This window comes from Ovis canadensis, chromosome 7, assembly GCF_042477335.2.
Source record: "Ovis canadensis isolate MfBH-ARS-UI-01 breed Bighorn chromosome 7, ARS-UI_OviCan_v2, whole genome shotgun sequence".
Lineage (NCBI taxonomy): Eukaryota > Metazoa > Chordata > Mammalia > Artiodactyla > Bovidae > Ovis > Ovis canadensis.
In genome coordinates this window covers 53,569,657-53,597,530 of record NC_091251.1, presented here as the reverse complement: position 1 = coordinate 53,597,530, position 27,874 = coordinate 53,569,657, and the positions used below count along the sequence as shown (strand labels likewise).

At 33.5% G+C, this 27,874-nt stretch overlaps 1 protein-coding gene across 1 annotated transcript in view; it reads left to right on the top strand.

Annotated features, from left to right (window-relative positions):
• Positions 1-27,874, top strand: part of SOS2 (SOS Ras/Rho guanine nucleotide exchange factor 2) — a 101,670-nt gene that overhangs the window by 58,347 nt on the left and 15,449 nt on the right. The window contains exons 9-18 of the mRNA XM_069596139.1: positions 7,446-7,573; positions 8,742-9,397; positions 9,802-9,883; positions 11,606-11,728; positions 14,161-14,264; positions 16,913-17,135; positions 20,226-20,345; positions 20,511-20,673; positions 25,153-25,270; positions 26,298-26,470. Coding sequence (XP_069452240.1) covers positions 7,446-7,573; positions 8,742-9,397; positions 9,802-9,883; positions 11,606-11,728; positions 14,161-14,264; positions 16,913-17,135; positions 20,226-20,345; positions 20,511-20,673; positions 25,153-25,270; positions 26,298-26,470 — 1,890 coding nt within the window. The remainder of the gene's footprint in view (positions 1-7,445; positions 7,574-8,741; positions 9,398-9,801; positions 9,884-11,605; positions 11,729-14,160; positions 14,265-16,912; positions 17,136-20,225; positions 20,346-20,510; positions 20,674-25,152; positions 25,271-26,297; positions 26,471-27,874) is intronic.

Genomic DNA, 27,874 nt, shown 5'->3' with positions numbered 1-27,874 from the left:
CAAGTACTGCATTTTGGACTCTTTTGTTGACCATGATGGCTACTCCATTTCTTCTAAGGGATTCTTGCCCACAGTAGTAGATATAATGGTCATCTGAGTTAAATTCACCCATTCCAGTCCATTTTAGTTCACTGATTCCTAGAATGTCGACGTTCACTCTTGCCATCTCCTGTTTGACCACTTCCAATTTTCCTTGATTCATGGACCTAACTATAGTAGAAGTTAACTATAATAGAAGCTTACTTTTTTTCCCCTGTCTAGATGATTAGTTTTAAAATCTCTGAGGTCTGAATCTAAAATCAGACACTGACTATTCATCCTAATGCCACAGCTACTTTTACTACCAATTAATTACTGGACTCCAAGTATTTTTAGCCAATGTGATTGGGACTAGTAGTTGGTCAGTTAATTGAAAATGAACTGAAGAATCATAAATCATTTTAATTATCAGTCATAATCATTTTAATAAACACACACAAAACCCCTAGAGATGAACATTTGTATATATTTATATGCTAATCTGTTGACTTAGGGTAAAACCTTTTCTTTGAGTATGAATCTTGCTTAAGTCACAAAAAGTATCTCTATGATTTCTACTTTCCATTTATTTTAGATGGTACATTACCTTTGAGATCCTTGTAAAGCAATCTGATTGCAGAAATCTAAATTTTTATAATTTTTCCAAATCTTTTATGATTTGTCTTCCCTATATCTTTTAAAAATAACTTGCCTTTAAAGTTATTGATTTGAGTTTTCATATAAATATTTTTATAGTCATATTTCTTTAGCTTATATAATTATTGAATTATATAATTACAGCATAAGCACAACTGTCATTCATATTTGGAAACATTTACTACTGATTCTTGGTAATTATATGACTCAATTAGTGTAATCACAAGGACCCTAGGTATTCTAGAAAGTGACCCATTTATTTATAGCATTATTGTCCAGTGGGAGTCAGTCTGGATGTTATACAGTGGGAATGATCCATAGTAAGAAATACATTTAACATCATGATAATGCTATACGAACACACACACACACACGCAAAGCAAAAAGGGTTTTGAAATGCTACTCAGCATTTCATGCAATATATTCGTACCCTATATTCTTTTATTCTATTCTGTTTCTTTTTTTAAAAAGGATGTATTCATTTCATAATTCAGTATATTATGATATATATTTTGAAAAACTGAAATAAGGACTAATTCTAGACATAAGCAAAGAGAATTATCACATGATTAGATAAGAAATTACTTTTTACTTTTATATCTGTTCTGTGATACTGTGCCTTTTAATAATATTTTACCATTTTTAAATTGTGGTCAAACATGAAATTTACTATCTTAACCATTTTAAGCATATAGTTCAGTAGTGTTAAGTATATTGTTATACACCCAGTGTTGTTGAACACGTGGATTGCTTCTGCTTTTTCACTATTATAAATAATACTGCTGTGAACAAATATGTCATCAAGACTGTTTTCAATTCTTTGGATATATAGCCAGAAGTGAAATTGCTGCATCATAGGGTGATTCTGTTTTTAATTTTTTGAGGAAGCGCTGTATGAGATTCCATAGTAACTTTATACTATTTTACATTTCCACCAACAACACATACTGTTTACAGTTTCTCCACTTCCTTGCCAGCACTTGTTATTTTCTATATTTTTATTTTTTTATAATAGCCTTCCCAATGGATGTGAGATGGTATCTCATGGTTTTGACTTGTATTTCCCTATTTGTGACAGTGAGCATCCTTTTGTTTGCTTTTTGACCATTTCTATATCTTCTTTGGAGAAATATCTATTCAAGTCCTTTGCCCACTTTTTATTTGGGTTATTTGTAAAGGTGGTGGTTGTATAGGAGTTCTTTATATATTCTGAATATTAATATTAAACCTTTTTGGATGTGTCATTTCCAGTACTGTCTCCCATTCTGGTGACTGTCTTTTTGTGATACTGTTTGAGCTCAAGCACTCATCCAAAAGAAATTTCATTTCATATTGAGCTTACTTTGGGATGAGACCCATAGGAAAGAAGGCTCGACCAGTGTTACTTAAGGCTGTCGTGTTCCTTTGGGAATAAAAAACACTGTCTTGGAGCAGTTTTAGGCCAGTTTTAATTTGAAGTATTTGCCTTGGTCATGTACCAAGGAAGATTTATTTATGGACATAATGTTTAAATATTATTTGAGTTTTACTTTTCAGAGTCAGAATTTATGGTAAGCAAGACAGAAAAACAACTACACAATGAGAAATTATAGGATATGATATATAGTTTTCCTAAAATTATTTTACACTTGTAAAATAGTATTATTTTGTTGTTGGATTATTATTATTTTTAGCAATACTTTAAAGTTCATGGTATAGGTAATGTGATTCTTTTTCTATTCTTTTCCAATTTAAGCCCCTCTGGGGTTAATCATAAACTACTTTCATTTTCTTTATTTTTTCTCAGATAAATTTTAGGTTTTTTTTCTTAATATACTCCAACCTTTATGTAAGAGGAAACAGAAATCACAAATTCATTTCCTGATTTATAAGCATCTTTATAATATACTTCTTATATTCTAAGAAAAAAAATCTATTTATCCTTCTGTTACTAGGAACATACCAACTCTCAGTTCAGAATTGATTTTTTCAAATCCAAGTAACATTCTTCTACTCTCTTACTCTGGCCACTCCCTAGAAATTTAGTAATGGAAAGAGTAAATATTTTCCTCTGAAGAGAACTTAATCTATCTTAATTTGAAACTTAACAGGAATACCTATTATTAATAACTTTAATGAAGTTCGTTGGGAAAGATAAGCCAATATTTCAGTGAAACAATTGAAAATGTTTCTTGAGGTAATATTTTTTTTAACCTTTTACTTTGAAAAATATAGGGAAAAAGTTACAAAAATAGTATGCTCCCTTCATCTAGATTCCCTAATTGTTAACATTATGTAACAATTACTTTGTCACCTACAAGAAAGTGACAAAAAAGCATTCTTGTGTGTGTATGTAAATGTATTTATCACATCAAGAAGTTGAGATAATGTCTATTAAAAGAAATGTTCTGACTCTTGAAAAAAATAAGTGAGAATATTTTACTATGTAATGTTTACTCTTTCACTACTGACACATCACTCAAAGATATCTGAAGGAAGATAATGCGCATTTTTTAAAAGCACATAAAGAGAAGTAACAGGTTTTATTGAGTTGAATTTCCCACCAAATTTCTAAAATCCTATTTTTATGAAAATCTAGAGAGAAGTTTATTATTACCGAAAGAGAATTGATCACATGTATTATTTCACATCTAAATGGAACTCCCAGCATAATAAATTAGAGATAAATTCATGATTTAATATAATTTCTCCTGTCTTAGGCACATGTAGTCATGGATAGGCTTCCCAGATGGCTCCTGCCAGTGCAGGAGATGCAGGTTGGATCCCTGGAGGAGAAAATGGCAGCCCACTCCAGTATTCTTTCCTGGAAAATCATACAGTCCATGGGGCACAGAGTTAAACATAAATGAATTCATATCCCAAATTGATACAGCAGTTTATAGAAATTCAAGAGTTTCAGTGAAGTCTTAGAGTTAAGAAAAAACTTACATAAAGAATAAAATCTCAGGCAAGATGCACATATATGCTACTAAGGAGAATAGTGTTTATCAGGTAAGCAAAGAATATATTCTTCAGTCAAATTCATAAGGTACTACACATTAATGAAAGATTATTTCCCCTTTATTACTTAGTTTAAGCATAAATTGCAAGGGCATTTATTCTCTTTGGGAGAAGGAATGGCAACCCACTCCAGTATTCTTACCTGGAAAATCCCATGGACAAAGGAGCCTGATAGGCTACAGTCTGTGGACGCAGAGTTGGACACGACTGAGAGACTTCACTTTCTTTGACTTTCACTTTTATTTTCTTTGACCTCTTTCCCAAAGCACACATCATTTTATTTCTTAAACTGTGTAATTGTCCAGTTTATTGTTAAGATAAAGGGGAATCCCCTTCAATTCATTCACCAGAGTTTGGCATAGTCCAGTTTTTTGCGTAATTGTGTTTGGTGTCATTGGAGAGAGGCATGCAAAAAGGATGGACCCTGGAATCTGAGTTTCTTGGTTTGAGTATAGACTTTGCCATTCATCTTGGGTGCCTCAGTTTCTTCATCTGTGCCATGTATGATGATAGTACCTATCTTACAGAGTTGTAACAAGCATTAAATAAGCTAATGCATAAAAGAGCATGCACAGAATGCTTTTTATCAAGAGCTTAATAAATGTTCATTGTTGTTATTTGTCTAAACACTTAACAAGTTTCTAAGTATTTATACAACAGTCACTCATTTTCATTACTTTCTTGGGTACCTACCATTTGTGGGTACTATACTAAAAATGAATAAAATATATCCCCAGGCTAAAGAGTTCATGTTTTAGTAAAGAAGATAAATGTCAGACAAATAATTACAATATAGTAAGTGCCCAATAGAAGTAATTCTATGGGACAGTGAGGCAGAAGTTACTAACTCTGTCTAGGAAAGTTAGAAAAAGATGTATATGAGTGTTGGGTATGCTGGAATTTATCATCCTGTTCTGGTATGTTGGTGTTATTAAATTGAGGGAGCCATAAAAGACAAATGCTGAGGGACTATTACAGATTAAAAGAGATAATAGAAACATGACAACTAAGTACAGACTGATTGGATCCTGTATTGGGGTGTGGTGGGGGTGGGTGGGATTGCTCTAAGAACAGGACTGGGACATTAAGCAAAAGTTTCCTAAAGTTATCACTATACCGTAAAAGAATTTTTGTTCTGAGACACGCTGAAATATCAAAAGAATAAGGGAAATGACACTATTTGAGAATAGTTTGTGATGTATTTGAGTTTCCCTGATGTTCCAGAAACAATCTCAGAGCCATTTAGCAATGGCGGGAGACCTGAGTTTGATTCCTGGGTTGGAAAGATCCCCTGGAGGAGGTCATGGCTACTCACTCCAGTATTCTTGCCTGGAGAATCCCCATAGACAGAGAAGCCTGGCAGGCTACAATCCACAGGGTCATAAGGAGTCGGACACAACTGAGCAACCAAGCGCAGCAAGCACAGCACCTTCCTCAACAAGGAACTGAGAGAATTGTGTCACAGACTGCTCTTAGATAGTTCAGGGGGAGAATGCCACATACACTCACGCACAGAATGGGATAGCCTTTGTGGCAGTAGTAGTGGTATTAGTCGCTCGGTCACGTTCTTCTCTTTGTGACCCCATGGACTGTAGCCTGCCAGGCTCCTCTGTCCATGGGATTCTCCAGGCAAGAATACTGGAGTGGGTTGACATGATCTCCTCCAGGGGATCTTCCCGACCCAGGGATCGAACCCAGGTCTCTGGCATATGCAGGTAGATTCTTATAAGTGTTAAAAACTGGTGACTCCAAGTAACAAAAGTTGCTTACATTATTTTTATAACTTTTCTAGAAATCTGATATTATTTCAAAGGAAAAAATTCAAGGGGGAGGAAAAGGAAAGAGCTTCCTAAGGAGGAGGCATTTGAACTGTATCATAGAGGCTAAATTTACCGGGTAGATAAGAGAAGCACAGACAGATATGCAGAAAGCACTATCAATGTAAAAGAGCATGACTTACATGCAAGGTAATTCAGTATGGTAATTTCCACATCATGGTAAGAATACATTCTCTCAAATATCTATAGAGAATTAGCTTGGGTTTTCATTAATCTGATGTTTATTGAATCTTACTGCCCAAATTCAGGAAACGTTTACTTAGCAAATTGTTGGACTGTGTTTATGCCAAAGAAAGCCATTGTTTTGTATACTTATATCACTGGGAAATCCTATGCTTTAAACATCCTGAAGTTTTATTTCTCTTTGATAGCCTGAAATTATTCATGGATATGTAGAAATGCGTGGAAGAGTTTGAACAACCTTACAATGAAATTTACAGTAGAAATTTAGTGTCCTAATACCTCTAAATTGAAAAGCAGTTCTCATTTTGGTAGAACCTCATTATTAGTGATAATTTGGAAATTTGGATCAACAGAAGCAGTAAAAATAAAATATCTGTAATTAAGCATTTTGTATCATCAGTGTCTTTATTAGGGAAATATTTTAGAGTGTAGCTGAAAAGAATCTTTTTGTAAGAAGCTTTCAAACAGCAAAATGAAGTGCTTTGGTAGTAATTTTCACCTTTAGAAGTCAGAGTGATCGAGTGCTAATCACTTTTTAAACCTGTGGGTTATTTTTAAACTTTTTCCCTTCATCTTTTCAATTTATTTCTTAAATCTAGAGATGACAATAGTCACTTAAATTATTTATATTGCAAATCTTTGATAGCAAGACTTCTATCTGTATCTTGAAAAATATCTAATGGGTCTCTGCTGCACATAGAGAATAATTTCTAGACGTATATGTGAAAGGTAATGGACCTAGTACTTAAACAGCATCCATTCAGTTCCTTGCTGAGGAAAAAGAGCCATTGCTGAATGATTTTCAGATTGTTCTTGGATTGCTCTAAGGAAAATTTATCACAAAATTTCTAGTGAGGTAGTTTAAGATCATGAAATAGACTTAAACTTTTAAAAATTTTCTGAAGCAATTTTAATTTTTCCATATTCTCATATAAATGTGTATTTATATCTACATAGTCTCTGTATAATGCTCCTCTTGGAGTTCTTCTTTCAAAGCACTGAAGCATCATCCAGTCTGAATTATTTATTATAAGGTGAATTTTCTTCCGTTTTGAGACTGAGCTATTAGAGAAGTTTTTGCTTAAATGAAATAAAGCCAGAGTTGTTAAGATTATAATGTAATTTGTTATTATAAATGTCATTTTTAAGGATTAGTAAGATAGGATATTAATTTTCATGGATTCTTGATGTTTACTAGAATAGTTGAATTTTATGTTGTAAAAAATGTCAGTTGGATCTTTTTGTGATGCTGTTTGTAGAAAAGTTTATGAAAGATTGAATTGCTAAAATTAGTATACTTGATTGTATTGTGTAACAAAAATATGCAAGCTCTTAGAAATCTCTAAAAGTTAAGAATGTGATCATTAGAGAATGTGAAATAGTATATGTTTATCTTTTCTCTACTCATAGTTACAAATAAAAGTAACTTGTAAGCCTCATGTTTTGCATATTTTAAACTATTTTTATAGATCTGGAAAAATGTCTTTTTCTGGAAATACCTGGAAATTTACTTTTTGTTTTTTATGATTGTAATGGTTATAGTACTTTGTATTGTATTTGCATATGTAGAAAGAGGGCTGTTTTGAAGGATCAGGAGGTATACTTAATTATATTAAATTATAGTTGTTTTTATTAAGTATACTTAAAATTCTTTTAGAGTTCGTAATGTTTGTTGCTGTTTCCTCTAAGTATGAGAAAGGGAAAGAATTGAACAATGAAGGTTTAATTTTTCTGTTTGGTTTTTCTTAGCAATTAAAAATATGTAGTGAAGAGCATGAAGACAGAGAATGTTTGAACCAAGCTATTACTGCTCTCATGAATCTCCAAGGTAGTATGGACCGAATTTACAAGCAGTTTTCACCTAGACGCCGACCTGGGTAATTCCACACTGTTGAAAATATGAATGCTTATGCAGTATTTCACTTAAATCTGCTGTCTGGTTTTCTAAAGTATTACTTACAGATAGATGCATTCTTGAAAGTTATACTTTTGTTTTACATTTTTCTTTTGCCCTTTAGCCTTTTAAAATTGGTGTTGTCGTATTGTTAAGATATATTTAATAAATTTTTAAAAGATATATTTAATAACTTATATTATTTATATAAGAAATTTAGTATTATTTTCATTTTAATTCTTAGGACCTCAGGAATCATGTCAAGTCTCTACTATTTCTCTTTCCAAATAATGAAATTGAAGCATGTATTATTTAATGGCAAAGTTCAGTTCAGTTCAGTCACTCAGTCGTGTCTGACTCTTTGCAACCCAATGAATTGCAGCACGCCAGGCCTCCCTGTCCATCACCATCTCCCGGAGTTCACTCAAACTCACGTCCATCGAGTCAGTGATGCTATCCAGCCATTTCATCCTCTGTCGTCCCCTTCTCCTCCTGCCCCCAATCCGTCCCAGCATCAGAGTCTTTTCCAGTGAGTCAGCTCTTCACATGAGGTAGCCAAAGTACTGGAGTTTCAGCTTCAGCATCATTCCCTCCAGAGAAATCCCAGGGCTGATCTCCTTTAGAAGGGACGGGTTGGATCTCCTTGCAGTCCAAGGGACTCTCAAGAGTCTTCTCCAACACCACAGTTCAAAAGCATCAATTCTTCGGCGCTCAGCCTTCTTCACAGTCCAACTCTCACATCCATACATGACCACAGGAAAAACCATAGCCTTGACTAGATGGACCTTTGTAGGCAATGTAATGTCTCTGCTTTTCAATATGCTATGTAGGTTGGTCATAACTTTTCTTCCAAGAAATAAGCGTCTTTTAATTTCATGGCTGCAATCACCATCTGCAGTGATTTTGGAGCCCCCAAAAATAACACTGACACTGTTTCCACTGTTTCCCCATCTATTTCCCATGAAGTGTTGGGACCAGCTGCCATGATCTTCGTTAGGAGAAAGTAAATGCTGTGTGCAAAATTTAGTGTTTGGTTATTTAATATTTTTGTCACTTGATTTAAAGTAGTTTATACTTCAGGCAATTAAGGTTGCTTAGCCATTGAGTAAGCTAAATTTATCTTGTTTTTGTGTTTTTTGTTTTTTTTTTAGGGATCCTGTTTGCCCTTTTTATAATCGTCAATTAAGAAGCAAGCACCTGGCTATTAAAAAAATGAATGAAATTCAGAAAAACATAGATGGATGGGAAGGCAAAGACATTGGACAGTGTTGTAATGAATTTATTATGGAAGGCCCATTGACAAGAATTGGTGCTAAACATGAACGGCATATTTTTCTCTTTGACGGCTTAATGATCAGCTGCAAACCCAACCACAGCCAGTCACGCCTCCCAGGATGCAGCAGTGCAGAGTACAGACTAAAAGAGAAGTTTGTCATGAGGAAGATACAGATATGCGATAAAGAAGATACTTGTGAGTGCAAGCACGCCTTTGAGTTAGTATCCAAAGATGAAAACAGCATAATATATGCTGCTAAGTCTGCTGAAGAGAAAAATAACTGGATGGCAGCACTTATTTCCCTTCAGTATCGTAGTACTCTGGATCGAATGCTGGATTCGGTATTATTGAAGGAAGAAAATGAACAACCATTGAGATTACCAAGTCCTGAAGTGTATCGTTTTGTGGTGAAAGACTCTGAGGAAAACATTGTTTTTGAAGACAACTTGCAGAGTAGAAGTGGAATCCCCATTATTAAAGGAGGAACTGTGGTGAAATTAATTGAAAGGCTAACATATCATATGTACGCAGGTATGTGAAGCTCTTTACAAGTGGTTATATAGGGCAAAGGATCCAAAACCTTTTCAAGATTGTCCAGAAACACTTAGGGCCTAGGAAGAAAATGGACTGCCTTTAAAATTTTAAAGGAATACTGCAGAATCAATAGGAATAGATACCTAATTAAATGTCTATATAGTGTTAACTTCATTAATAAATATTCATCAAAATGGTATGGTCATGAATCTTGAATTTGAAAACATCCCTTTATCAAGAAGCAATCCTTTATCAAGAGATACCACAATTGGCAGGAAAAGCAACAGTGGGAGGAACCAAAAAAAAAAGGAAAGGAAGGAAGGCCTCTAAAATATGCTACTTTGAATTAATTAAGCTGAGTAAATTGAATATGCAACATGTTCTGTGCTCTACCTTTTCAGATCCCAATTTTGTTCGTACCTTTCTTACTACGTACCGTTCATTTTGTAAACCACAGGAATTACTAAGCTTACTGACTGAACGGTAAGAAAAATATTTATTTTACTTATTTTTACATTTTTTAAAAAGTTAACTTTTTTACCTTGCAAAGTGCTAGGTACCTAGTATGTACTCAGGTAGTTTTTGAACATAATTTATTCAACATTAAATTTACCGTATTATTATTCTCTTCAAGTAGCATACTTACTGAAATCCCTGTTTCTAACAGATCTTTTCAGATCCTAGCAAAATTTATAGTGGTAATCAGAAAGATTCATTTTTATAGGATAAAAAATATGAATTTTAATGAAATTTTTTCTATGCAATAAAAATACTTCCTTGAAAGAAGCTTTTCACTTTAAAACAAACTTTTTATTGTGAAAATTTTTAAGACATATGCAAGAGAAAATATATTCTGTTAATAAACCCCATTTATCAATCATCCAACTTCAATAATTATCTCCTTGTATTTCATCTGTTTCCCTGTTGATTTGAATACCCTAGTCCCAGGATTATTTTGAAGTAAATCCTTGGCAACATATTTGTCTGTATTGTTTCCATTAGTATTTCTAAAAGATAAGTATTCTTATTAAAAGCATAATCACAATATCATTATTAGACCTAAAAAATTAAGATTTCCTTTATTGAGTAATTTTTAAAAATTAAGTTTTGAATTGACTTTTTTCTTTTTTACTGAGTATGTCAGTGGTACTTTAAAATGCTTTATAGGTGGGAGGGGGGTTCATGTTTGGGAACGCATGTACACCCGTGGTGGATTCATGTCAATGTATGGCAAAACCAATACAGTATTGTAAAGTAAAATAAAGTAAAAAAAAAAAATTAATTAAAAAAAATGCTTTATAGGTTAAACTGTAGTATTTGAGCTTCAACATAATTTTGTTTTATATTTTAAAACTTAACCAGATTTTTATCTGGACCTCTATCATTATGTTATTCCATGAAGCTAACTATACCAGACTGAGTCAGTATAATGTGCTATGAAGATTTACTTGGTTGCCTTTTCATGTTCTAAATAAGGAAGGCACATATGTTATATTTATTTATTTATTAATATTATTTATGTGAAAGTGTTAGTCACTCAGTTGTGTTTGACTCTTTGTGACTCCACGGACTGTAGCCCACCAGGCTCCTCTGTCCATGGAATTCTCCAGGCAAGAATATTGGGGTTGCTATTACCTTCTCAAGAGGATCTTCCTGACCCAGGGATCAAACCCCGGCCTCCTGCATTACAGGCTGATTCACCACTGTCTGAGCCACCAGGGAAGCCCCATTATTATATTTTTTTTTTAACTTTGATTTTTTTTCCACTTAGTTATGTTTTTTAAATACTATTTAAAATTCAGTGTGGGACTTCCTTTGGATTAATATTCATTTATTTAAGGAAACTTACATTTACTTCCATTTTAATAAATATTAAAGATAGATAAGGTATTTCTGTTATGTTTTAAAGAGGTCATACTCTGTGGATTGTCTTCTTGGATCTTTTCCATTCATCTTTTCTACGTTGGTCAGTGCTAGTTATTAAACTTTTGATAAAAGTAAGAATGTAAGTATTCAATACTATATAGCTAAAGGGCAGTTTTTTGTAGTATGTAGTACTCTAAGAGAAGTTTATCAGTTTCACTTTTCACATAAAAGGTAGGAAAGAAGTTTGCTTATTAGTCAAAATGTCTTTCCTGCTATATTTGAAATCCTCATTTCTGTATGAACAACAAAAAATTTCTCTCATTTTGCTTTTCTTCTTAGATTTGAAATTCCAGAGCCAGAACCTACTGAAGCAGATAAATTGGCATTAGAAAAAGGCGAGCAGCCCATCAGTACAGACCTAAAAAGGTTTCGCAAGGAATACGTCCAACCAGTACAACTTAGGTTTGGCCTAAATATTGTATTTTTTATGTGTCATTCAATTTTCAGTATATAGCTAGCACAAAAATTTTTACCTCTTATTTCAGATGTAGGTTATTTTATTAATTGCATAGCAGTTAAACTTTCAAGTTCTTTCTATGTGAAGCTACTCTTAATTCTCTGAAGAAATTTAATTATTAAATTATACTGTGTTATATGCATCAGATATCTCTCACAGGCAATATGTTATGGCTTACAGGCTAGGGTACCTAATAAGTAAAAAATATTTTAATTTTAATATGAATTTTGCCTACTGTCAGTCCTCTCAGCACTTTTGATTTCGTTTTTGTCTCAGTGTGGTCATTTAGTAATCCTGGACTTTTTTCTGTTTGTAATATTTATGAAAGTTCTAGTTCTTTCCCCACTCTTTTCCCACAAGATTTATCGATATATGTTACTTATCTGCTGCTGCTGCTGCTGCTGCTGCTAAGTCGCGTCAGTCGTGTCAGACTCTGTGCAACCCCATAGATGGCAGCCCATCAGACTCCACCATCCCTGGGATTCTCCAGGCAAGAACACTGGAGTGGGTTGCCATTTCCTTCTCCAATGCATGAAAGTGAAAAGTGAAAGTGAAGTTGCTCAGTCGTGTCTGACTCTTAGCGACCCCATGGACTGCAGTCTACCAGGCTCCTCCGTCCATGGGATTCTCCAGACAAGAGTACTGGAGTGGGGTGCCATTGCCTTCTCTGTTACTTACCTAAACAATGTCATTTCAGTAATTGTTTTTTTATGACTTTGAAAAAAAAATTTATTGAAGTACAGTTGATTTATAATCTTGTGTTTCAGGTGTACAGCAAAGTGATTCAGTTTTATATATACTTTTTATCTTTTTTAGATTGTTTTCCATTATAGGTTATAACAAGATAATGAGCATTGTTCCCAGTGCTATACAGTTGGTCCTTGTTGGTTATCTATGTAATAATTTCTAAAAATGTATTTAGTAATAGCATCTGCCAGTTGTTATGTTACTCTGTGTGCCTAAGTGCTTTATCTTTTTTATTTTGTCCTCACAGTTACTATTTCACTTTGTTTAAAACAAAATTGAAAGTTAACAGAATCAAGTAATTTGAGATAGGTCATATAAAAGGAGTGACAGGACAGGGTTCACACTTATATCTGACTGCCTGAGCCAGTGCTTGTTTGTTTGTTTCAATGTTCAGTGAGCCTTGAAAATTGAAAGCTCCTTTGATTAGGCCTATTTATAGTGCAAGTGAAAATCAAAACTTTTACCTCACCTTTTCCTTGGGAAAACTGAGATATCTTATTAGTTATATATGATTGAATATTTCTCCTGTAAATGTTAAGGTTCCTTGGTTAAGGTTAACCAGTAAACTGAAAATTTAAAACTAAGTATACTAAATGTTTATTTTCAAGGATAATTGCCGCAAATAAATGCAGTTTTGGAGGAGTGATGACGCTTCCAACTATATATCTTTTAGCCAAAACTTTTAGTATGTCATTCTTTGTGTAAGAAGATAATGCATTAAGCCACTGAGCTAACCAGGCACTTAAGGCTATTTTATTCCAGATAGCATTAGAAATTTAGAGTATTTTCCTAGTCTGGGGAAAAAACTATTGCCTGACAACTACTGGGTGGTTGTGGAGGGTATAGGTGAGAAGATAACCTAGAAATAGTCATTCATTGAAATAATGAAAGAAAAATGCTAATGAAATTAATATATACTAACTGTATCTTTGTGATGGAGAATGGAATGTTATATTTGTCTTAATTGTTTGCATCTTTATTTGCAAGGTGTAAGTAATTATTTTTGAGGTACTATAAAACAAAATGGGCTTCCCAGGTGGTGCTTGGTGGTAAAGAGCCCGCCTGCCAGTGCAGGTTGATGTAAGAGCCTTGGGTTCGATCCCTGGGTTGGGAAGATCTCCTGGAGGAGAGCATGGCAACTCCCTCCAGTACTCTTGTCTAGAGAATTCCATGGACAGAGGAGCCTCGCAGGGTGCAGTCCATAGGGCTGCACAGAGTTGGACACAACTGAAGTGATTAAGCAGCAGCAGCGTAAAACAAAATAGCTCTGTCAGAAACACTTTTGTCTTTTGAAATAAAAGAATGTGAGCCTACCTGCAAATACAGATACTCTGATGATAGTACTTGCATTTAGAACCAAATACACTAAATCTTAGTTGGTTTTCAAATTTTAGATCTTTCAAAGAAATCCTTTTACAATTGAAGAACTTAAAGTATCTTTTGTAATTACAGAGAATACATTTTCTACATATAAAAAAAGAAAAGGTACTTTTCCATGCTTATAAAATTAAACTCTTGGGTTTTATATTGGCCCTAGTGTATGAAAGTATCACCATGGCATTAGAGAAGTGAAAGAAGTATAATTGAATGCTTGGGTTTTACTAAAATGTGTTTCTTTTCATTTTGTCAGGGTCTTAAATGTGTTTCGGCACTGGGTTGAACACCATTTTTATGACTTTGAAAGAGACTTGGAGCTGCTTGAAAGACTAGAATTCTTCATTTCAAGTGTAAGAGGTATATTATTTAAAGATTTGATTGACTCTTCTGTTGCACATGAGGTTTTGTTTTTTTTTTTAATTTATGTGACTTTCAGTTTAAGAAGATAAACTATTTTTCATTTTAAAAAAGAAGTAAGATTTGGAATAATTTTTATAGACTTTAAGGCTCTCACATATGTTTAGAACCACCTGAAGTGTTAAAGGTTTTTAGGAAAATCTTTTTTTTTTAAAGAAGTCAGATGTCCTCTTTAGTAAATTTAAAACTTTATCTCATCTCATCGCTGCCACTCCTTTAACTAATTAAATATTTGTGTAATTTAACCTGTTTATTTTCCTTTATCTTAGTTTTGAATGGTTAACAACTTCTTGGTATTGGTCGTTTAGTCACTAAGTTATGTCCAACTCTTGCGACCCCATGGACTGTATGTCAGACTCCTCTACCCATGGGATTCTCCAGGCAAGAATACTGGAGTTGGTTGCCATTTCCTTCTCCAGGGGATCTTCCCGACCTAGGAATTGAACCCAGGTCTTTTGCATTGCAGGCATATATTCTTTACCAATTGAGCTATGAGGGAAGCCCTAATAGCTTCTTAAATAAGATCTATTTCCCCTGTAAAAGTTTTTGGTATATTTTTGGCACCTAAAGGATAGGGGTTTCCTACCTGAAGTTGCAGAGCACAGTCCATAAAATAAAACTCAAGGCAGTGAGCATCAAACAAATGTATGTATCAAAATATGCAACATATCAGATATATGCTACTGAATCCAGAAAATTCATGTTTTCCCTGATAGTGAAAAGTGAAAGTGAAGTCACTCAGTCGTATCCAACCGTCAGTGACCCCATGGACTGCAGCCTACCAGGCTCCTCTGTCCATGGGATTTTCTAGGCAAGAGTACTGGAGTGGGGTGCCACTGCCTTAAAAATATTGGAATACTGTAAATTAAATATAGCTTCTTTCATCTCCTACTTACTCTTTAAGGTGAATTTTACTTAAAATAGAGATTGTGATTTGTTTCAATTTTGAGATGTTTAAAACACATTTTTATCATGTGTGCTTTATAGTACTAAGTTGATTTTTAATTTAATGTTCTTAATGAAGACACTAGATTTTATTTGCTATAAGAAGCTTCTAAAATACACATGTTAAAATAAAACAATTAAATAGTTTTGTTTAAAGGCCTTTCCAATACAAGTTATTCCTCAAGATAACTCAGTAGTTGATGAGGGAAACTTTTTTTTTTGGAAGATTTTTTTAAATAATATTTATTTGTTTTTAACTGATTGATGATTACTTTATAGTATTGGCTTTATCTCTGTCATACATCAACATTAATTAACCATAGGTGTACGTATGTCCCCTCCCTCTTTAACCTTCCCATCTCCCTCCCCATCCCACCCCTCTAGGTTACTGCAGAGCCCCAGTTTGAGTTCCCTGAGTCATACAGCAAATTTCCATTGGCTGCCTGTTTTACATATGTAATGTATATACTTCTGTGCGACTCTCTCCATTCATCTCACCCCCTCCTTCCACTCTCCTGCTGCCTTTGTCCATAAGTCTCGTCTCTGTGTCTCCATTGCTGCCCTGCAAATAGGTTCATCATTACTCTCTCTATCGATTCCATATATGTGCGTTAATACACAATATTTATTTTTCTCTTTCTGACTTACTTCACTCTATATAATAGGATCTGGAGAACTGACTCAAATGTGTTCCTTTTTATGGCTGAGTAGTAGTCCACTGTATATATGCACCGCGGCTTCTTTATCCAGTCATCTGTTGACGGACATCTAGGTTGCTTTCATGTCTAGCTGTTGTAGAGTGCTGCAGTGAACATAGGGGTGCATGTGTCTTTTTCAGTTTTGGTTTCCTCAGGGTATATGCCTAGAAATGGTAATTGCTGGGTCGTAAGAGGGAAAGGTTTTGTAGAAGCATTGCAACTAATGAGTGAAGAAGGGATGACAGAAGTAGAATATGACCATTTTTCAAACTCACAGTAACATCATAAAGACATTTTATGCCTCCTGTTAGAAATATTCTTGCAAGTATTCATGTTTAAAGTTTGTCCTGGACCAGATCAATCTGTATATGTTGACTTACAGAAAATACAGAGACAGAGAAATAGGGCTGATGACGCCACAAAGATTGAATTGGCAAAATTTGGACTTGGGAAACACCACAAGTGACTGAACTTCAACAAATAAATTGTCTGAAGAAATGAGAGATAAGAGAGGAACCTGTTGATTAATGGAGTCTTGAGACATACTGACTCAGTGCAATGTGTACATCTTGTTTGGATCCTATTTCCTACAAACCAACTGTAGGAAGACAGTTGGTTCCCTGAGACAATCAGAGAAATGTGAATACTAACTAAATATTTGTTGATATTAAGAAGATACTGTCATTTTTATATGTGATAATGGTATTGGTTTTTTTTAAAGTCTTAACTTTCAGATACATACTTAAATAGGAATGAAATTATATTATACCTTTGATTTGCTTTGAAATAATATAAGAAATAGAGGGAGGACATGAGTGATATTAAGTAAAACAGTGGCCGTGAGTTGATAATTGTTGAAAGTAGATGAAAGTTACAAATTATATGAATATTTGCAGTTAATGTTTGTCAAATAAAGGGCTTTTTTTGTTTGTGTTCTTTTTCTAGGGAAAGCTATGAAGAAATGGGTAGAGTCAATTGCTAAGATCATCAAGAGGAAAAAACAAGCTCAGGCAAATGGTATAAGCCATAATATTACCTTTGAAAGTCCACCTCCACCAATTGAATGGCATATCAGCAGACCAGGACAGTTTGAAACATTTGATCTCATGACACTTCATCCAATAGAAATTGCACGTCAGCTGACCCTTTTGGAATCTGATCTCTACAGGTAGACAATTAACATTAATTTGCTGCTGTGTTGAACATTTCTATCTATTTTCAGAACTTTCTGAAAATTGTTCATGTGTGCTTAAAAGTAAGTCGTCTATTCTTATGGTCTAGGAAGAAAGTTCATAGCAGTTTTTTAATTATAATCTGTTCTGCAAGTGCAAGTCTTATAAATCATTGCTCTTTAGGCCTAGATGAGGTACTGGCAGTCCTTCATAAGAGGAGCGGCAAAGAGAAGACTGATGCAGTGGAATGAGCAGGCACTTTAGACTGTCCCCCAGCTCCTGTTCCTGATGCTGTCTCATATTGCTTTAGTTTAACTTGGTTCAGTTAAAAGAGACAGTCAGTATAGATGCTAGGCTCTGGGCAGCTCAGTCCATAGACTATAGAGTGAGATAAACTTTCTTTTTTTTTTGCAAATACTCTGTAATAAAAATTTTGACTTGGGACTTGACTGGCTTAGCTTTGCAAGGCAGATGAATAACAGTTCTTAGTGGAATAAAAATTTCTTCACTTCTTTTAAGGAGTCTCAAATACTTTAGCTATTTGAAATTAGTATTGACTTTAAGGATTTTTGAAGTAGATGATGAACCATACTTAAAACTTGTAAATCATTTTCTTTTGTTTATAAGGATTGCTAGTAATACGCTTGACTATTTTTATCTGTATCCCATCGTTTGTCTTATATATAAAGCAGTTCCTGCCATCATCCTGTATCCACACACATCACCCATTTACAACCTAACTTTTTAGTATCATGGCTATGGCATTTCCAGGGTCACTCTCTACTCCAAATCAGACACTTCCCTTTGTCATATTATTTATTTCAAATTTTATTCCAAAATTACTATCTCATGTATCTCATTCTCTCTTTTCAACTTGCTTTATCAACTTCTTCATCTGTCAGGTTTGTTTTTTTTTAAACCCCTATCTTTTCCCAGTGCGTTAGCTTCTTTCTGTCTTCTCCTCCCTCATAGTATAAGCTTTCTTCTTTCATTTACAACCCAGGTTCCTGTGAAGAGTAGAGGCCTTGCAAAAAAAAGACTCTAGGCCTTGTAGGTAATCACCACCCACTAACCTGTACCACTGTGGTTGTATCAAAAACTTCATTGCATTCAGGAGCTGCTTTTGAAATACAAACATCCTTAAGAAATTACCCTAATTAGCAGCCATTGTTTTTTTAAACTGAGATTACACAGGGAAAAGAAAGAATATATAAAGTTTAATGTTAGTGGAGAGTGTAGAAAGACACCAGATATAAAACTTGACCTTTAGAACTGGGTTTCTGATATGCCCTGGTTGTGCTGTTCAGACTGTAGCACACACATCAGAGGTTGTTACCATCTGATTCAGAGTGTCATGTTATATTTTAAATAATTTGGAGTTCAAGTCATTTTTGTTTGAATTATAGGATTTTTTTAAGGAAAAAAGTTTTTTAAATTGTAGTTGATACACAATATTGTATTAGTTTCATATATACATTATAGTGACTCAATATTTTTGTGGCTATTTTATTTAAAGTTATAAAATATTGGCTGTATTCCCTGTGCTATACGATATATCCTTGTAGCTTATTTGTTTTGTTCATAGTACTTTATTACATCTTAATTACCTACCCCAGTTGCTCCTCCCCCTTCTTCTTCCTTACCTATAACCACTAGTTTGTTCTCTGTATCTATGAGTCTGTTATATTCATTTGTTGGTTATATTTTTTAGATTCCATATATATGTGATAATGTGTTCTCTTACTTTGCTTGACTTATTTCATGTCACATAATACCCTCTAGGTTCATGGGCACTTAAGTTGTTTCTTTACTGTGGGATTTGTGATAGGTGGGAATGAAGAGACTTATTACTTAGATAACAAAGCACATAGTACGAAATTAGATTTTTCCTTACAGTGTTACATGAATGGACATCAGGAATAAAAAAGCACTGAGCTCTATGTGGACCTACTTTCAAAACATAGAAATACCTTTGTTAAGGGATATGTGTATTATGGATGAAGGATACCATATGTAAAACATTGACACTCTGTAAACTAAATTTCTGGTGAAATAATAAAACCAATTAAGAACATTTATTTCCAAGACTGTTCAAAGTACCCTTGTATACTCAAATCTACTGAACTTTTTTATTATTATAACAGCCACGTCTATAGGACAGTGATGGCAATGCCATTGGTCAATATTTTAAAAATCATATAATCCTGAATCACTGTATACAGTGATTTTAGCTGCTTTTTCAACTGATTGTTTTTGATTAAAAAATATAGATGATAATACAGTAAGGGCTCAACAACAAAAGCATTACTAAAAGTGAAACCCTCTGGGTAATTCTCTCCAATCCCATTTCTCTTCTTTCTCCCAAAGGATAATTGCTATCTTATATTTGGCATTTACTACTATGTGTGTCTTTATAATTTATATACATACAACCATTCATAAACAACACGTAGCATTATTCTATACATTTTAAGTCTGTTTCTACCTGTGTATCATTCTGTAACTTGTTTTTTTACTTAAATCATTTCTGCCATTTGTTCAAGTTGCTGAGTATCGCTCCAGGCTGGTTATTTTAACTGCTGTATTGTATTCCATTGTATGAATACTCCACAATTTATCCATTCTTTTGATGATGAGCATTTAGGTTGTTTGGGATTTTTCACTCTTGCAAATTTTGCCCTACTGAACGTTCTTAGAAATGCTAAATGATCTAGTATGTATATCTTCAATGTTATGAGATATTGTGAAATTTTAAAAGTGGTTATATCTAATTTTACTTGTACATCAGTGATGGGGAGTTCTCTTTTTTCAACATTTTTATCCATTTGGTGTTAAACTTCTTTTATAGTGATAGCAATAAAGTGGGATTTCATTGTGGTTTAATGTCCTTTTCTCTGAGTAAAAGTTAAAATATTCTTTCATGTCCATAGCTATTCAGTTCTGTTTCTCTGTAAATTATCTCCTTGTATGTTTGTTCACTTATCTTTTAAACTAGTTATCTTTTTCTTATTAAGCTTTTGGAGGCCTTTAAGTAATTTTGATACTGATCCCTTGTAGATTAAGTGCATGGATTTTTGGTTCCACAGGAAAGTTCAACCTTCTGAACTTGTAGGGAGTGTATGGACCAAAGAAGATAAAGAAATAAACTCTCCAAATTTATTAAAAATGATTCGCCACACCACAAATCTCACCCTCTGGTTTGAAAAGTAAGTTTTTACTTACTTTGTATTATTACTTCTTAATATATTCTATAACATTAAGTCACATATAAGCAAACATTCTGGCTGAAAATGTATATCTTTTCTGTATGAAACAAGGCACTTGCTTCTTGCTTTCTAAGCCATGTTTTTTGTTGTTGTTGTTGTTGTTAGATGCATTGTGGAGGCAGAAAATTTTGAGGAACGGGTGGCAATACTGAGTAGAATTATAGAAATTCTGCAAGTTTTTCAAGATTTGAATAATTTCAATGGTGTATTGGAGATCGTCAGTGCAGTAAATTCAGTATCAGTCTATAGACTAGATCATACCTTTGAGGTAAGTTTTAGGCTTAAATAGTTTATCTTTTGAGAGGAGACAAAATTAATGTAAAGAAGATTCCTTGTACCACCAATCTTTTTTGAGTAAATCCTTTATAAATAATCTATCTTACTCCTGAAGCACAGTATCTCAATATTAGAAAATACATCAATATATGCTAGTAAGGCTAGAATTCATCAAAGAATATGTGTTTTGTGACTGTTTAATATGCTTACCTAAATGCTTCCCTAATGATTCCGATGGTAAGTATTCTGCCTGCAACTCAGGAGACCCAGGGATTGAACCCAGGGAAGATCTCCTGGAGAAGGGAATGGCTACCCACTCCAGTATTCTTACCTGGACAGTTCCACAGACACAGGCACCTAGTGGGCTATAGCGCATGGGCTCACAACCAGCTGGACTCAACTGAGCGACTGACATGTTCACTTTCAGATGTATAACGTTCCAAATGTATTTTTTCAGCAGTACATTGACTGACAGTTTCAAATAAATGACTAAATATATTTTAAATATAAACATACAAATTACTTTAATTACCTGTAGTATATAGTCAAGTAACATGGAGAGAATGCTTTCTAAAACGTAAATGTTTTTTTAAATTATAAAAAATAATTGTGTAAACATGGTGTATGTTTTCATGTTTATCATTAAAAATTTGGAAGATATAGAAAGTATAGAAAATTTAGAGACTCAGCCATGTAAGTGTATTTGCCTTTGAGAATATGAACTTTTATAGTGTTACTGGAAAGTAATCTGACAACATTTAATCTGATGTTAAAATACACATACTTTTGGACACAGAATAAAAGGCTCAGGACTATAAAATTAAGGTACAAAGATCTAGTTTCTGCAGCATTAAATGTACTAATAGTAGCAGAAAGCTAGATCCAACCTGTATGTCCATCAGTAGGAGAATGATTATGTTATCCTATCCCTATCATGTGGAGTATTGGTTGGCTAGGGGGAAAAAGTGACTAGAATCTATGTGTATGTCTTGAAAGAATAGTGTGACATTCAGGGGAAAAGCCATTTCAAAAATCTTTAGAAAAATTTATATAATATTATTTCATTTTGATAGAACAGAACAGAACAAACTCGAAACATGTAAGTGGAGTTGCATAAGCATTGAGAAGAGTGTGGAAGGATATGTACTCTTCACTTAGCATTCATTCTTACAGTGGGTTGTGATTAGAGGGGAGTATAGGGTTAAACTGCTTTCATGTGTGTGTTTTTCTATTTGAGTGTTTGCATGTTATTGATTTGTATCGACATATTATATATTAAAGATGTTAATAGTCAAATATTGCCAAATATTAATCTAAGAGGCTAATAACTTCAGTTCTCATTTTGTAAACTCTAAAGAAATATATTCATTTTGAGAGGTTAAGCTTTAGTTTCTTAAAATATTAAATGTTCAGCAATATTTCTTACTTCCCTGGTGGCTCAGAGGTTAAAGCGTCTGCCTCCAATGCAGGAGACCTGGGTTCGATCTCTGGGTCTGGATGATCCCCTGGAGAAGGAAATGGCAACCCACTCCAGTATTCTTGCCTGGAGAAGCCCACGGACTGAGGAGCCTGGTAGGCTACAGTCCATGGGGTTGCAAAGAGTTGGACACGACTGAGCGACTTCACCTTAACAATATTTCTTAAAATAGGTATATGGAATAAGGAATAAAAATACCAAAAAAAAGCCTGTTTACCTGGCATCCAGTTTAAAAACCTTTCCCAATTCCATCTCCTTTGTCCCTTCAGAGCCAACTACTGTGCTAAATCTTGTGCTTATCATTCTTTTGCTTTTTTCTACAGTTTTACTATTTGTAGCACTAAACAATGTTGTTTTATTTTTCTTCTTTCTCAATTATATGTGAATATAATTCTTCCAAGACTTTTTTCACTCAGTATTATTTTCCTAAAATTCATCCATATTGTTTCTTATAATTATAGGCCATTCTTTTTTACAGTTGTATCATATTATAGAAATAGATTCAAGGGATTAGATCTGATAGACAGAGTGCCTGAAGAACTATGGACGGAGGTTTGTAACATTATACAGGAAGTGACGATCAGAACTATCCCCAAGAGGAAGAAATGCAGAAAGGCAAAATGGTTATCTGAGGAGGGCTTACAAATAACTGAGAAAAGAAGAGAATCGAAAGACAAAGGAGAAAAGGAAAGATATATCCATCTGAATGCAGAGTTCCAAAGAATAGCAAGGAGAGATAAGAACCCTTCCTAAGTGATCAATGCAAAAAAAAAATAGAGGAAAACAACAGAATGGGAAAAACTAGAGATCTCTTCAAGAAAATTATAGAAATAACTTTACTAAAATTTATTTATTTGCTTATTTATTTATTAGCTAATGGTCATTCATATTGTTTCTAGTTTGATGCTATTATTATCATAAACATTTTCTACCTGTGTCCTGGTGCATACATATACAAATTTCTCTTACATACCTAGAAGTAGAATTATTGGATGATAGAATAGATAATGCCCAGTTGTTTTCTCTAATTACTGTACCAGTTTATACTCCCACTGGAAACATACGAACTCTGGTTGTTCCACATTGTCACTGACACTTGATATTGTCAGTTCTTTTAATTTTTCCAGTCTTGTGGTTTGGGTTTATAATTTCTTGATTTCTATTGAGTTTGAACCTCTTTTAAGATGTTTATTGGCTCTTTGTATTGTGGAAATTTTTTTACTTTTCTTGCTTGAGTTTTTCTCTTGAATTTGTATGAGTTTTCTCATAATCTATATTTTAATCCTTTGTCAGTTATGTTTGTTTTAAATACCTTTTTTCCAGATAAAAGCTTCTGTTTTCACTATTTTTATTATGTCTTTTGATGAACAAAAATTATTAATGTCACATTTATTTTTTCCTTTGTAATTTGTGGCTGTTGGTGTCTTGTATAGTAGATCCTCCTCTGTTATCTTAATGTTTTATCTGTCTCATTAAGTCCTTAATCTAGCTGGAAACAAGTTTTGAGTATGGAGTCTAATTTCATTTTGTGTTCCATTTGGCTAGCCAAATGACCCCACAAGTTTATTAAAAGTGCATTCTTTCCTCATTGATCTCTAGGTGCCAGCTATGTCACGAGTTGAGTATCCATTAATGTATGGTCCTGTTCTGGTTCCTCTGTCCTGTTCCTTTAATGTATTCCATTATTCCTGTGCTAGTGCCGCATGTTTAAAATGCCAAAATTTTATACTAGTTCTTGATACACTATAGTAGGCCAAGTCCCCACCAAGCTTCCTTTTTCAAGAGTGATTTACTCTTTTTTTTAGTTCCCAAGCAGGGATTGAACCTGGACTCCAGCAGTGAAAGCACTGAGTGCTAACCACTGGACTGTCAGGGAATTCCCAAGAGTGACTTATTCTTGACCCTTTGCTGTTATGTAATTGTAGAATCATCTGAAAGGTTGGGATTTTGATAAGAATTGTATAGGTTCTATAAATCAATTATGAAGAACTGACATTTTTACAATAATGAATCCTCCCAACTATGAACATAGTGTATCTCTCCATTTATTTATTTAATGAAGTTTTATGGTTTTATTGATGAAGACCTCACAACTGTTTTGTTAGATTTATATTAGAATATTTTAAATTTTGTTTTCTTTATTGATGATATCTAAAAATGCAGTTGATTTTTGCCTATTGGTTTTATATCCAGCAATATTGCTAAATTCTTTCATTAACATTCTATATGTAGATTTATTACATTTCTTTACATAATCATTTCCTCTGTGAATACTGGCAATTTTTCTTCTCAGTCGCTAGTCTTTTATTTATTTAATTTTCTTGTCCATTCTAGTTAGAACCTCTGTAGAGTACTGAATAAAAGTTACAGTGCAGTCACCTTTGCTTTTCCTTAAGTTAAAGGAAATGAGTTGAGTGGTTTTTCATCAGGTATGTTTGCTGTCAATTTGTGTGTGTGTGCGTGTGTGTGTGTGTGTGTGTGTGTGTATGTATCAGGTTAAAAATAAAATAACTGACTTTTAATTATAAAATATAATAATGAAATATAAAATAAATGACTGCTTACTTGGTTTAATAAATTTTTCTTCAATTCTTTCTCCCTCCCCTGGCCTTCTCCTCTTTACCAAAATCTTACTACCCTTAGTCCCAAAAGACTTTGCAGTAGAAAAATACTTGAATGCCATGGGATTATATTTTTCTCCCCTAGCTATAACCTGAAGCTCCAGCTAATCAGCATTATAACTAATAATGTCTTAAGGAAGATTGTTTAATTGTTTAATCCTCTAATTTATATTAGAAAAAAACTAAGTTTTAAAGTTCTGTATTTATAGATAAGTCATTTCCAGCAAGTAGAGATAAGAATACTACTGATCTCTTAGTTTAAAAGCTTTTTTTTCAAACATTTGTACAATATTAAAATTGAAAGCTCTGCACCTAAAAAATATGATTGTTTTTAAAAAAAAAAAAAATTATACTCTATTTATATATTTTAAAGGCGTTGCAGGAAAGAAAAAGGAAAATTTTGGATGAAGCTGTGGAATTAAGTCAAGATCATTTTAAAAAATATCTAGTGAAACTTAAGTCAATCAATCCACCCTGTGTGCCTTTTTTTGGTAAGTTACACAATATGGCTTTATATATATATATTTTTTGGATTTATATTTTGAGGGAGAGTTTGTTATATAGCAAAAAGAGACCAGCCTTTAAAAGCAGATAGTCCTGATTTTATATCTGAGCACATCTACTTTTATTAGCTGTCTATATTGATAAATAAAACCTAAACTCTATATGTAGACTCTTATCTATAAAACTTGTAATTCTGGTAATTATCTCATAGAGTTGTAAGGAGTCCTGTGGGATCTCTTCTATAAGAACAGTAGTCTCATTCATGAGGGCTCCAACCTCATAAGTTTAGCACCTCTCAAAGGCCTCACCACCTCATTCTGTCACATTGGGCATTAGGATTTCAACATATGAATTTTGAACATTCGACCATTCAAATTATAGCACACACCAAAAAATGTCTCCAGACATTCCCAGATGCCTGTCCCCTGCGGGACAAAATTGTCCCCAGTTGAGAGCCACTGGTGTAAATGAATCTAATTATGTGTGAAAGAGAAACTGAAAACTTTCTTCCGGTCCAAAACTGAAGAATAATTCTTTTGTGTCTAAATTACAGGTTTTGGGAAAGCAGAATTAGTTTACAAATCTGTAGTCTTATTAACCAGAATTGGCTTAAAATTAATTTGTTGGTTAGTAATCACTTAAGATCATTGGTGTTACATATTTTACCAATAATCATTTAAGATCATTGGCGTTAAATATTTATAAGTAAATATTAAAATGGTTAGAGTAGATTTAACACATAATTTAGACTGTGAATGAATCCCCCCTTTTATTTTAGGCTATTAGACTAAGAAATAGCAAATTAAGCCCAAACCCTAATTTTCTTTCAACTTTAAATTATTTCCATCCATGTAAAAAATTCTTCATGTAGAGTTGATTATTAAATATATCAGAGATTTCACTAGTAAGACCTGCTGTATTATAGGATGTCTTTCAACTTTACTAGATCAGTTGTTTTCCCAAATGGTCAAGTAACCAATTTTAAAACTTTTCTTCAAATACTTTTTTTACTAGGAATATATTTAACAAATATACTGAAGACTGAAGAAGGGAATAATGATTTTTTAAAAAAGAAAGGGAAAGATTTAATCAATTTCAGTAAGAGGAGGAAAGTAGCTGAAATTACTGGAGAAATTCAGCAGTATCAAAATCAACCTTACTGTTTACGGATAGAACCAGAAATGAGGGTAAATATTTTCTTTGCTTATCTTTAAAAGAAAACATGTTAAGTCCTCTGCCCTCTCTAAGAAATTCCATAGCCATACATTATGATCTTTATTTTGCTATGAAAATAATATGCATTAATGAATCAATAGATAGAAGTGGTGAATATTAGATATTCTCCACTAACAATCTGCCGTTATTAATATTACTAGGCACTTGGTCTTGACAGTTATTGCTTCTTTGTGCAACAGGTTTAAGTAACACTTTCAAAAAAATGAATGACAAAATGGAATGAAAGATGCTTTCTGATGTCCACGCAGTTAAAAGAAAATCCACTACCAGTACTATCATTAATTGACATTTTAGATATTTTACATGTGCCAGTATAACATTAAGTAATTAATACCTTTATAAGAACACTGCATTTAAGTAGGGGAAGGGGTTGGGAGAGTGATGTGTATATATGCATAGCAAAAAAATGATTAAAAAAACATTTTATCACTTGATATTCTGTTTTGAGCAATAGTTCATAATATTGATACTGTGGTACTATAAGGTGTGAATATCTTCTAAATTAGAATAAATACTATGGTATTATGTCTATAGTAAGTAGATATTATTGTGTTATGTTTATTTGAAATTCAGAACATATGATAACAGAGTAAGTTTACCTTTCACATTAAAAATTGTGCTACACTTTCAGATATAGTCTGCAGGTTGAGCATATTGAGTGAAAATAGTCACCATCATTCCCATCCTCCTAAATTGTAAGATGGTAGCTATTCTTTGTTCCAAGTTCAAAACAAAGAACCCTAAAGTCCTAAGAAAAATTGACTTGAAGTGTACACCATTATGAAAATAAAGACAGATACTTGGCTTTAAAGAAAATGGTCATTTGTTCCATCCCCTTCTCTCAGCACTCTGTGATTTGGTGCTCCATAGGGGTAAAGAAATGTTGATGGAATTCCCTGGAGATCCAGTGCCAAGGGCCCAGGTTCAATCCCTGTTTGGGGAACTAAGATCCCACAAGCTGTGTGATGGGGCCAAAAGAAAAAAGAAATGTTCTTGAAGCCCAGATTAGAATTTATGCTGTATTTCATCGCAGAAATAACATTGCATTTTAGTTGGGGTATAATTAAAATAGTGCTTTTAGCATTCATATCTCAATAATTCCTGATAGGTTTCTGCATCTCATCTAGACATCCCGCCATCATTTAAAGCATTCTTTTGCGGGTAAGGAGCAGCGAATGCTTTCTTTATGATTGACTCAAAGTAAGCTTAAAATAAAGATAAAGATAAAGTAGCCATTCACTTTCAGTGCATAGTTAAACTAAATAGTATTTAAAAGTAGAGTAACAGATGAGAAAATCACAATTATAACTTTATAAAAGTCTTTAAATTACTGTTGGTCCATATGATTTAATTTA